Below are 13,398 nucleotides of genomic sequence, written 5' to 3'. Positions count from 1 at the left end.
CTTTCTTATAGAACCCAGGACCACCACCTGGATGACACTACTCACATCAGGCTCGTCTTGCCTCGCCTCCATCAACTAGCAATCAAGAAAATGTCCCACAGACACGCACTTCCTCAAACTGAAGTGCCCCTTTCTCAGTGGGCCAAGCTGACAGTTGAGATGGGCTGGAAGGTAAGGCCCACTCTGAATAGAGATGGTGCCTTACCTTGAAGGGCTGAGGTCCCAGGCTGTCACTAGCACCTTGTTCTGCTTCACTGCGGCAGTCACAGTGTGACAAGCTGTCTCCAAGTCCTGCTGCAATGCCTCCCTGCCAGGACAGCCTTTATCCATCTATCTTTCTGTCTGTGTCTGTCTTTCTATCTTAATTTGTGAACCAAAACAAATCCTTCTAAGCTGCTTCTAGCTGCTGTCAGGTATTTAGTCAGAGCAATGAGCAAAGGAACCAATATAGGTGGGATGTAGGTAGACAACACAGACAAAGACTACCTACTATTGATGAAAGGAAAGGAAACAGGAGTCTGCTTACAAATGGTACCAATGTCTACATCTGTCCAAAGTGCACCACGGACGTTTTACAAGATGTTGAGATCTGCTTACATATGTCTTTTGACCCAGTAAAATTCCTCTTCAAGAAAATGGGCATATGCAAGCCGCCCATGGGCACACGCCTTTAATCCCAGCACTCGAAGAGACAGAAGCAGATGGATCTCTGAGTTCCCAAGACTACCAGGACTAAGTAGAAAGACCCTGTCTCAAACAAACAAACAAAATAGGCATATGCATGCATGACACCAAGCATCATTTATAATAGCACATGGCAAAATAAGTAAAGCTTTCTATCTGCAGAGGTACATAAAAATTGTGCTAAAGTACATGCATGAAGCAAAATGTTACCAAGCCATCAAAACTAGTGCTCTGAACTGGGGATGTTGTTTTGTGGTAGAAAACCTGCCCAGCATGCTCAAAGCCCTAGGTTTCATCCACAGCACTATAAAAATAAAACTAAATAACCATTTAAAAGAGCAAGAGTCCAAAAGTAAGGACTCAAAAGTGATAACTACTAGAGGGAATCTTGAACTCTAAGGATAAAGGGGGAACAGTTTAAGCTTCCAATTAAGAAAAAAAAGTTACCAGCTGTAGTAGTTTGAATGTAACTGGCCCCCATAATCTCATAAGGAGTGGCACTATTAGGAGGTGTGGCTTTGCTGGAGCGGGTATAGCCTTACTGAATCAAGTGTGTCACTGTGGGGGCCTGCTTTAAGGTTTCCCATGCTCAGGATACCACCTAGTGTCTCAGTCAACTTCCTGCTGCCTTCTGGTCAAGATGTAACCAGCCCACATCTGCCTGCACGTCACTATTCTTCCTTCTCACCATGATGATAATGGGCTGAACATCTGAAACTGTTAAGTGAGCCACCCCAATTAAATGTTTTCTTTATAAGAGTTGCTGTGGTCATGGTGTCTCTTCACAGCAATAAAGACCCTAATAAAAATAAAAAAATAAAAACTCTAAAACAGACACCAACAATGGGGACATAGTCAGATTTGGGGGATCTCATCAGGACCAGCAAAGCCACTACACTGTATGTAGCTGCAGAAGGTGGTTCCAACTGCAGCCCCACACTACTAAGATTGATCGATTTCTCTCCCATCTGACTAATCAAACACAAAGCTAAAAACCTGAGTCAAGATAACAAGGAGCCAGATAGGAATGGCTAAAACAGCTTGTATCTTAGACACTGTATTTTCAATACTACTACTAGCAGCTAGAAATTCCTGTGTGCCATCTGGGTGCCAGGTTCCCTTTTATTGATTTAACTCGTTAATCTTCATAAAGTCAAAGTAAAGACACCATTATTCCCAGTTTACAGAGGGGGTCTTGCCTAAGCTACAGTTTGATTCCTTGGATTGTTCTCTTACATTCTCTTGACCATCACATTCCTATTACATCTAAATGAGTAAGAGCCTGCTTTAAGGAGATAAATGCCTTTATGAAATAAAATATATGCCTTGGTCCAAATGTTCTGTTTACTTCCCTGATTAAGAAAATTACTACAGAACAAACTATAGGATATATGCTTTTATTACAGACAAAATTAAGGATCTTTACTTGCTTGAAATTTGCTCATTCAAGAGCATTTCTGCTCTGCACTGGAGACTGACACCTAGTGGGCTGAAACCAACATCACCACTGATGCAACCCTACAAAGACAAATATCAAACTGTGCCATGACTGAGGAGAGATACAGGGCTAGGGTTTGAACCCTCATAGATGCTAGGCAAATGCTCTACCCCAGATCCAAAATCTATACATTTTCAATTGGTTTGACATGGAAATACTTATTTACTTCACCAACACAGAAACTGTTTTGCAAGTTAATTCCACATCAGTGACCTATACTGACCTCAACTGAAAAATGTTATGTTATCCTTGGGGCTCTTGTCCATGACTGTTCCCTACAATGCCTCTAGAGCATTGTCTGACGAAAAACTATAATGCAACGTCTTGTGCCATACAGATGTTCGACTCAGAATGAGGGATTACATCTTGATAAACTCATTATAAGTTGAACATATAAGTCAAAATACACCTCATCTACTGAATAGCACAGTTTAGCAAACTGGTATTATATAGTCTCATGTCACTCTGTGTATACGCTCAATGACAAAAACCTTATTCACTTTATCCCTTATAACAATGTGCTGAATGACTGAACTCATGAAAAAGGTAAAGGTCACGAACACATCTCAATCCATTCTTCTTTCATAAACATGAACTGAACCTTTAACCCAGTCTTCAACCAGAGTAAGTCTGTCTCCCAAGGGACATTTGGTAATGTCAGCTAAACCTGCCAGAAATGCAGGTCAATGTTCTGTATTGTACACACACACACACACAAGATAACCCTGCAAAGATCAATGTTCTATACTGTACTCACACAGGATAACCCTCCACAGATCAATGTTCTATACTGCACACACACAGGATAACCCTCCACAGATCAATGTTCTATACTGCACACACACAGGATAACCCTCCACAGATCAATGTTCTATACTACACACACACAGGATAACCCTCCACAGATCAATGTTCTATAATGCACACACACAGGATAACCCTCCACAGATCAATGTTCTATACTGCACTCACACAGGATAACCCTCCACAGATCAATGTTCTATACTGCACAGGATAACCCTCCACAGCAACATCAGCCTCAAATGTCAATACTGCCAAAGTGAAAATTCTGCTCCCAACATCTTTCCTAGAAGGTATTAGTTGATGAAATACCTTATAGTATTTTTAAGTATATATAAATACCTTATAGTAAACTGAGTTTATAGTCCAAAACTGTTTACAAGTATTGTGTTTTAATATTTCATTTTCTACAAACACTGTATATTGTGTATAGAATGGCTTACCTTTGTAAACCACAGAAAATGTGTACTTTTCACTGCCGGGTAATGGTGGCACACGCCTTTAATTCCAGCACCCAGGAGGCAGAGCCAGGCAGCTCTCTATGGGTTCGAGGCCAGCCTGGTCTACAGAGCGAGATACAGGACAGGCACCAAAACTACACAGAAACCCTGTCTCGGAAAAAAAGAAAAAGAAAAGGTATACTTTTCACTTTATAGAACTTCAAGAATTCTGAACCACTTAAGGAAATCACAAGTTACAGCACATACGCTTGCCCACACATCAAACATCTACTGGTTTTCTATAGTTATCATATTCATGGTGACTCCACATTTAAAGGTAAACAGCTATTTCATTTATATTACATTTCTGGCGTAACTATGTCTGACTACTTACAAATAAAGAAAAACATTAAATATAGCCATTTACATTTAGGGCATTCTTCTGACTTTTAAAGAAATTATACATAAGTTCATGTTGGGGCTGAAGTGATGACTCAGTAGCCATTATCTGAGACTCCAATTCCAAGAAACCCAAAGCCGCCTTCTGGCCTCCATGGGTCCCACGAATTCATGTGATACAGACGAAACACCCATATACATAAAATAAAATGTTTTTTTTTTTTTTTTTTTTTTGGTTTTTCGAGACAGGGTTTCTCTGTGTAGCTTTGCGCCTTTCCTGGAACTCACTTGGTAGCCCAGGCTGGCCTCGAACTCACAGAGATCCACCTGGCTCTGCCTCCCGAGTGCTGGGATTAAAGGCGTGTGCCACCACCGCCCGGCTAAAATAAAATGTTTTAAAAGGAAGCTTATATAATGTTTTGCATAAATTTCTGAAGAGTAAAAGCATTACAAAATAGCTGTCATGAAAAAAGAGTTCACTCAATCTGATTAGACAAACACCAATAGACTAGGGTATCTCTGTACAACAGGACATGTGGACGCAAGGCTGCGGCTTTGCAAGGCTGGCTCCATCTAGCTCAGGTTTCAGCTAACCTCATCTTTTCTCACAGAGGCCATCTCTGAACCTCTCACCTTCTCCCTTGAACATGAGCAAAACTTAACATCCTTCCTCAGATTTTTCTGTTTACAATTTTATTTCTTTATATTTTATGTATGAGTGCTCTGCATGTATGCCTGTCTGTGTGCTGGAAGAGGGCATCAAATCTTATTATAGATGGTTGTGAGCCACCATGTGGTTGCTGGGAAATGAACTCAGGATCTCTGGAAGAACAGCCAGTTTTCTTAACCACTGAGCCATCTCTCCAGCCCCCTTCCTCAGATTTTTATCCTCTGTAGTATTTTTAAATTTGTATAGTTTTCTCTCTCAGAATGTAAGCTTCATGACTGAAAGCGACCTAAGGTGGCTCAGCTTACCACCAAGCCTGGTGACCTGAGTTCAATTTTCAGGACCCACAGTTCTTTCAGGTAGAAGGAAAGAACTGACTTCTGCAAGTAGTTCTGGAACCTCCACATGTGTGCCATGGCTCACAAACGCCACTACACAGTAAATAATAACAAAATATATATAAGAATGTAAGCGTCGCTGGGCTGTGGTGGCACACGCCTTTAATCCCAGCACTCGGGAGGCAGAGCCAGGTGGATCTCTGTGAGTTCAAGGTCAGTCTGGTCTACAAAGTGAGTTCCAGGAAAGGCGCAAAACTACACAGAGAAACCCTGTCTCCAAAAACAAAAACAAACAAACAAAAATGGCATTTAGAACTGATTCAAAATCTTTTTTCTTTACCTTTCTAGAGCTTTATTGGGGGAGAGGGAAGAGGGAGAGAGAAAGACCGCGCCAAGGGGGGTTGGAAGGAGAAAGGCTCAAAATCTCATAGATGGACATGGCAGCAGTTGAGAACACTGGCTGCTCTTTGAGAGGGCCTAGGTTCAACTCTCAACACCCACACGGTGGCTCACAACTGTAACGTAATCCCAGAGGAGCCAACTCCCTTGCCAGGCACGCACACGGCACACAGACACACATCCAGACAAAACACCCATATACATAAAATAAGCAATTAAAATTGCTGTAAAAGCCAAGGATAACGATGGGCCACCACAAGAGAAGTGTCTAAACCACATGGACACAAGTGGGAAGTAAAAGATGGCAGACATGCATCAGGCAAATAAAGGGGAGAGTTATTACATAGGAGCTGGAGCTCGGACTCCGACACAGTATGGACTGGACTGCCGTGAAGTAACAACACAACCGGAAGGAACCCTTTACTGATGCAGTATGAATACAGCCCTTAAACTGCGATTGTCAAGACCAGACACAGGTAAAGTGCATGAAAACATGGAACAACAATTACACAAAGTGCTGAAGGAAATCGACAAAGCCATTAGAACTGTGAGGCCTTTATGTCTGCTTAGTCAGGGGTCAGATTAAGCAGTCAAACTTTTAATAGGTAGCAAGTGATCTGATTACGTTATTAAAATAAAAACACTGCCGGGCAGTGGTGGCGCACACTTTTAATCCCAGCACTCTGGAGGCAGAGGCAGGTGGATCTCTGTGAGTTCAAAGCCAGCCTGGTCTACAGAGCGAGATCTAGGACAGCTAGGGCTGTTATAGACATCCAGTGCTGTTACACAGAGAAACCCTGTCTCTAAGAACAAAATAAAAACAAAACACAACAACAAGCAACAGAAGTCAAATAACAGTCTGACAAAGAACTAAGAAAGCCACACCAAGTATGAAAAGTTGGTTAATAAGAAGTAAAATAGGGGCTGGGGATTTAGTTCAGTGGTAGAGCGCTTGCCTAGCAAGCACAAGGCCCTGGGTTTGGTCCTCAGCTATGGGGGGAAAAAAAAGAAGTAAAATGACAGAATTAAAGGTTCTAGAAGTTATCTTATGCAATCTGTGAATAGATGATTCTGAAAGAAAGAGCTTATTAGGACAGACTCACAAGACAGAAAACTTAAAGCCAAAGAAGACACTAAGGATAGAATCAAAGAAAAAGCAACCAGCCCAATACCCCTAGTGAATGCTTTCAAGTATTCAAGGAATCTAAGACTTTGATAACGAAGGGGAGAAGGGCAGGGAAGAGCCTAGACTTGTCTTTTCTTTTGTATGGATCCAGCATAATACTCATCAATAACACCCCAAAAGCACCAAAAAGAAAACTGACCAAGCTGAAAAAAGATTTTAGCAATGGGTCTGGAGAGATGGCCCTGTGGTTAAGAGTGCACACTGCTCTTGCACAGGACCCAAGTACCCATTATCAGGTGTCTCTCAGCCACTGGTGACTCCAGCTCCAGGGAAGCAGACACCTCTGGCTTCCTAGGATATCTGCACTCACACATTCACATGCACACACATGCACACACTCACATGTACACACCCATAAACATATACATATACTAAAAATCTGAGCTATGTTACTATAAAAAATACAGAAACAGACAGTTGTTTCCAGATCTTCACTCCTAAGCCTGCCTACCTTTCTGAATTCTAACTCAAAAGATTAACTTTCCTTGTCCTTTTCCAACCTTACAAAACCATAAGCATGCTTGCTAGCCTGAAACTCTGGGCTTTCTTGCTGTTTTTCTTAAGAATGCTCCCCATGCCCATACAGATGGTTGAAAACCTCCACTGCTCAAAATCGTTTTCCATCTTTGGGAGACAAAAGAGACAAAGATGGAAACGGAGACCAAATATCTGACACCAGTCAGAAGTCAGTCAATTCTAGGAGTGGTGAGCACGGCTCAGTACTGAGAAATCTAGGAAAACATTTCACAATATATTGAAGCAACAACAAAGAACTTTTTTTGGCGGGGATGGGGTTTTCGATACAGGGTTTCTCTGTGTAGCTTTGGAGCCTTTCCTGGAGCTCACTCTGTAGCCCAGGCTGGCCTCGAACTCACTGCCTCTGCCTCCCAAGTGCTGGGATTAAAGGTGTGCGCCACCACCACCTGGCCTCAACAAAGATCTTAAAAGAAGCAAAACTTTTTCTTAGTCTGCCTCTTGTTGTTTTAAACAAAATCTCAATCGTTTGATTTTACCAATAAAGACTCAAGAGCCAGATGCTGGGGGAAAAGCCTGCTAGTTCAGAGAGACAGAAAGAACCTAGCTGACCTTCCTCCTCAGCCAATGTCCCAGAAGCCTCCATTCTCCTATGCCATCTCATAAAAGACTCCTCAAACTGAATGTTCCTCCCTTCTCCTTCCTGTGAGTCCCTCTCCATCCTCCTGACTCTCTTCCTTTCAATGGCTATTTCTTGTTCTCTTCCCGTCAGCTGGTTGCTTGCTCTGCCTCTTGACCTATGGTTGACTTTATTTAATCCTGTTTACAATAAGCAGGAAGTTCCTGGATTACAGGTGTGCTGGGCTGAGCCATACCACAGCTAGAAACAGGTTTTTCCAGTAACTAACACACTCTGGAGGTGTACACGGTGTGCTCAAGTATCCCGCAACAGCCTCCCCAGCATCTTCCTGAGTTATGAGGCTACTTCACCAACACACTATCAACATGCAAGCTACCTGCTACAGCACTGCCAACCGCCTAAGAATCTATTCATCACAATACACAGTGGGGAGCTAAACAGCCACACACCATTAGAGACTACTTGAAGTGCAGAGACACCCAACTAGAAGAGTAAGTATCAGGCTACTTAAAAGCTGCTCCTCGGTGTGTGAAATCTCACCATATGTATATGACTACTTACAATCTGGAGGGGTGAGGGAATAAAAACTCCCATTCATCTCTGTCAGCCAAACAATGACAAAGATTTTAGACCAACTAAGGACATAAAATGGCAAACTACATTAGATGCAATATTAACTAAGTGCAAATAAAAGCACACAAACAGAAAATGGATTCTCAGAAACAGCACCTAAGAGACAGGAAACAGCAATAGTTCAGCAGGAGGAGTATACAAATATGTGGTCCTATATTACTAAACAGGAAGACTATTCCTGAAATGGCTCCATGAACTGCTATCAAGAAGTGCTAGTTTCTTGCCGGGCAGTGGTAGTGCACACCTTTAGTCCTAGCACTCGGGAGGCAGAGGCAGGCGGATCTCTGAGTTCAAGGCCATCCTGGTCTACATATAGAGGTCCAGAACATCCACAAAAAACAAAAACAAAAACAAAAACAAAAACAAAAACAAAAACAAAAAAAAAAACTTGCAGTTTTAAGAAGCATCTGCACAAAATGGCTCACCTTCATCCACAGAAAACTGACAGCTTTTATCATTGAAGAAAAGTATTTTCTTCTTATCAGGACGATTTACAAACAGTATCTGGTCCCCTAAAGCCTTAAAGAAAAAAAATTAACATCAAATTACTCATCTAAAAAAATATACATATATATATATATATATATATGATACACACACACAGGAGAGAGAGAACAAAGGCTTCTTTCTCTTTAGCCTACAGTACACCACTAAGGTCTACATGCCCAGGTTTTAGCTGAATTTCTGTGTGTGTGTGTGTGTGTGTGTGTGTGTGTGTGTGTGTGTGTGAGAGAGAGAGAGAGAGAGAGAGAGAGAGAGAGAGAGAGAGAGAGCGAGCGAGAGAGAGCGAGAGAGAGCGAGAGAGAGAGAGAGAGAGAGAGAGAGAGAGAGAGAGAGAGAGAGAGAGAGCGTGAGCGCACTAACTATGCCTAACATGCAATGGCAACAAGCAGGTTTTACAAGAGACTCTCGAATTTAATTGGAAAATGTAATCTTCATGACTATAACTTTTACGGCAAACCCTTCAGGGTACCAGAGCAGACAGGTTATTAAGCAATAATGTTATTAGGTTTTAATGCATCTAGTTCCTTGGTAAAGCATTATCTAACATTATTGTTACAAGAGAAACACTCATGTCTTTGAGAAAAACTTTCCTGAAACCTTCTGGAGAATCCGATCATCCTGCAACTTCATAAAGACAAACAAAACCCAAATACCTGTCAACATCACACAAAGATTCTCTTTCCTGCTCTGTGGCACAGAGGAAAGTTCAAATCTTATTTTTGAGTGTTTTTTGACTATTTTATGTTCATGAGTGTTTTGTCTGAATGCACGTATGTGCATCCTGTGTGGGCCCAGTGCCGTCAGAGGTCAGCAGAGGGCGGCAGATCCCGGAAGTGCAGTTAGGCACTGCTGGGGGCCACCATGTGGTTGGTGGGGCGAGCCTGGTCCTCTGCAAGTCGTCGTCTTTTGTCGTAACTGCTAAGCCGACATTTGTCCAGCCCCACAAAGCTCAGGTTGTTTTCCAGACAGGGTTTCTCTGTGTAGTTTTGGTGACTGTCCTGGATCTCACTCTGTAGACCAGGCTGGCCTCGAACTCACGGAGATCAGCCTGCCTCTGCCTCCAGAGTGCTGGGATTAAAGGCGTGCGCCACCACCGCCCGGCCAAAGCTCAGATTAAACTGAATCAGTAAGACCCCAGTATATACAGGACAAAGGCTTTAAAAATAACTCAGTTCTGTTTTTTAAATGTCTAAAACCTCAGAGAAGCCTGGAGATGCCTCAGTGGGTAAGAGTAAGAGCCCTTGCTGCTCTTCCAAAGGATCCGAGTTCAGTTCCCAGGACCAGAATCAGGCAGCCCACACTACCTGTAGCAGCTTCAGCTCCAGCGGATCCAACACCCTCTCCTCTCCTCGAGCACCACACATACGTAAGTGGGCAGATACACACAGACACACACACAGAAACCTAAGAGCCTGGACATGGTGGCATCCAGGAGGTGGAGGCAGACAGATTTCTGAGAGTTCCATGACAACAAGGACTACATAGCGAGACCCTGTCTCAAGAAAATAAACAACCAAATAAATAAGTAAAGGACAACATTACTAATTCAAATTATAGTATGATATAAGAGGGAAAAAGGGAAATTACCTTGACAGCCTTCTGGGAATTAGGCAGTCCTTCCTCGATGTCTTCTAACAGGATCCCTCCTAACCCTCGCTGGTCATGGTTATCCAGAAGCCTGAGCAGGGCCTTCTTATCTTTCAGGTTGTACTTTGGCTTGAAGGCATATTTCCCATCTACTACTTCAATTTTGGGATTGTTGACTAAAGCCTGTAATAAGACCACACTTAGGTTACATTTACTAAAGGAAACCTCATGTGTATGTTCTGAAATTCTAACATTCCCTAGCACAGGGGCAAACTGAAGTATCTTGGAGACACAAACTAGCAGACCTAAAATATTAGACACCAAGGATCCCCAAACAGGTGATCAGCATAGTGCTTCTTATTTAAGAAAAAAAGAAAAACCTGTACCCTTGTGGGTATTTGCACACTGGGTGAAGATATACTGCTGTGATTGGTGTAATTAGAAGCTGGACAGCCAATAGCTAGGCAGGGAGGGTAGGTGGGACTCCCGGGAAGAGAGGAAGAGGAGGAGGAATCTAGTTGAGTGAATTATGCCAACAGGACAGAGGGAGTCGGACAGACAGAATAAAAGAAAGGTAAAAAGCCACATGGTAAAATGTTGATTAATAGAAACAGGTTAATTTAAGTTATAAGAGCTAGTAGGACATGTTTTTTGGTCTTTTTTGAGGGGGGCGCCACTCAGCCCCCAAATAAATCACACATGGAGGCTTATTTTAACTTATGAACGCCTGGCCTTAGCTGACTTAGTTTCTGCCAGCTTTTCTTATGTTAGCCTGTCTACCTTTTGCCTCTGGGCTTTTCCTGTTCTCTTATTTCTGTAAATCTTACCCTTACTCTGTTGCTTCCTGTATAGCTGGGTCGCTGGACCCTGGAGTCTACCTCCTCCTCTGGCTCCTAGATCTCCTTCTATATATTCTCTCTGCCTGCCAGCCTGCCTATCCTTTCTCCTGCCTTGCTATTAGCCGTTCAGTTCTTTATTAGACCATCAGGTGTTTTAGACAGAGTAACACAGTTTCACAGAGTTAAATAAATGCAACATAAACAAGCGTATACCTTGAAATAATATTCTACAACAGGGACAAGCCTAAGCTAAGGTCGAGCTTTCATGTGTCATTATTTATGAGCTGATGGCCCAAAGAAAAATCAGACTACACTGTGCACTATTTGCACACATTCTTTAGAGAGACACTCATTTTATCACAATTGCTTTGAAGAACCTTCATTCTTTTAGAAGACAAACTGAATAACACTCAATAACCTATTAATTAATAGACACAGTGAACTTGGTATGCCAATCCCTCCTCCAAAGTACAGTCTATCATACATTGGCATTAGAACGGGAGAACATCATGGGGGGCGGGAAATCAATGGTCAGTCCTCTCCTGGTATCAACTGGCACTAGCAGCTGAAGAAAGAACAGAAGAGGACCAGCCTAACGCACATGGGAACTTTACCTTAAGTTTTGCTGTGCAGCTACTAGCAGAAGGGAAGCCCTCCAAGACAGGCTGGTGGCAGACCTGCAACCCCAGCTACTTGGGAGGCTGAGGCAGGAGGATTACACACTCAAGACTACCTAGGTTACAGATGAGCTCAGGCCGGCCTGTGCAGCTATAAGAGAACTGTCTTCAAGTAAAAAGTTAGAGGATACCTAGATGTACAGCTCAGTGAGCGCTTGCCTCGCACAGATGAAGTCCTGAGTTCAATCCACAGAACCAAGACAAAAGGAAAAAGGAAGCCTACATACTTCTTTCTTCAGTGCCAAGGCGCATAGGAACTTTACCTCTAATGTACAGCGGTAAGAATAAGACCAAGAATAAAAATAGTCTTTGGGCTGGCGACAGGGTTCAGAGGTTAAAGGCACTTGCCACAAAAGCCTCATGACCCAAGTTGAATCCCTGGTAAAGGTGGGAATTAGATAACCAACTCTACCAACCCTATACTAAGAATGGTAAATAAAATTTAAAAAAATTAAAAACTTTAATGTTGCTAAAATCTTAGATATAAGCTAGTTGTGGTGACTCATACCTATAGTCTCAGCACCTAGGAGGCTGAGGCAGGAGACTGCTGCCAAGTGTGAGATCAGCCTGAACTACAGAGTATCATTTAAGCTAGAAGTCACATACACCTTTGATCTCAGCACTCAAGAGACAGAGACAGGTGGATTTCTGTGAGTTTGAGACCAGCCTGGTCTACATAGTTGAGTTTCAGGATAGCCAGGTCTATACAATGATACCCTGTCTCAAAAACAAAACAAAACAAAACAAAAAACCCAACTAAACAAAACAAAAAAACCAACCAAACCAAAAAACCAAGACTTAAAAGAATAAAACAAAACCCCACTGACCTCAGGCAGGTGCTGCTTCTAGCAGTGGCCAAATAACTGATAGAAGACTGTGACCTTCAATAATTCGGGCTAGCTCACCACTTTATAGTACAAAAAATCAAGAACTACACCTTCCTTGGTAAAAGAATTGAACTAGGCCAGTGATGGTGCCACATGTCTTTAATCCCAGCATTTGAGAGGCAAAGGCAGGAGGAGCTCTGTGAGTGAGACCCTGCCTCAAATAAATCAATGAAATTATTACATCTGGTTATTTAGGGGTATGGGGGAGTGTTTTTTATTTGTTGTTTTGTTTTTTAACTGTAGCCCAGACCAGCTTTGGACTCACTCTGGAATTGATGATGTCCTTGAACTTTTGATCCTCCTGCCTTTCCCTCTCAGTGCTGGAATTACAGGCGTGTGCCACTACATCCCAGCTCCTATTTGATCCTCACTCTCATCCCTGGATTCTTCAGCATCAACTTAGAGAAGCAAACACCCAAACAGAAGTCATTCACTGGCAAACTGGCATGGTCGGCAACTGTTTCAGGCTTTCTTCAAATGGTGATTATTTAAATATAACATGCGTGATCATTTTTCTAAGTAGCTAGAGATAACTCAGCTACCAAAATATAGAGTGGTCATAATGCAATAGTATGTTTTACTGTCCCTAACATCACAGGCTTTTAATTTTTCTAAAGCATATATACAATATACAATTAATGGGCATATAAAGTTACGAGTTTAATAATTCAAAATATAAATAATAACAAAATTGGTAATTGACTTCACAACTTTAATGTAGTCTTAAAAGACATTTTAAAACATA

At 42.2% G+C, this 13,398-nt stretch overlaps 1 protein-coding gene across 5 annotated transcripts in view; it reads right to left on the bottom strand.

Annotated features, from left to right (window-relative positions):
- Positions 1-13,398, bottom strand: part of Gtf2e2 (general transcription factor IIE subunit 2) — a 48,538-nt gene that overhangs the window by 7,396 nt on the left and 27,744 nt on the right. For all 5 annotated transcript variants that reach the window (XM_028877184.2, XM_028877185.2, XM_037211684.1 and 2 more), the window contains exons 5-6: positions 10,251-10,433; positions 8,585-8,678 (exon numbers count right to left, since the gene is read on the bottom strand). In XM_028877184.2, the coding sequence (XP_028733017.1) occupies positions 8,585-8,678; positions 10,251-10,433 (277 nt within the window). The remainder of the gene's footprint in view (positions 1-8,584; positions 8,679-10,250; positions 10,434-13,398) is intronic.

This window comes from Peromyscus leucopus, chromosome 17 (genome assembly GCF_004664715.2).
Source record: "Peromyscus leucopus breed LL Stock chromosome 17, UCI_PerLeu_2.1, whole genome shotgun sequence".
Lineage (NCBI taxonomy): Eukaryota > Metazoa > Chordata > Mammalia > Rodentia > Cricetidae > Peromyscus > Peromyscus leucopus.
This window is presented reverse-complemented; position numbering and strand designations above follow the sequence as displayed.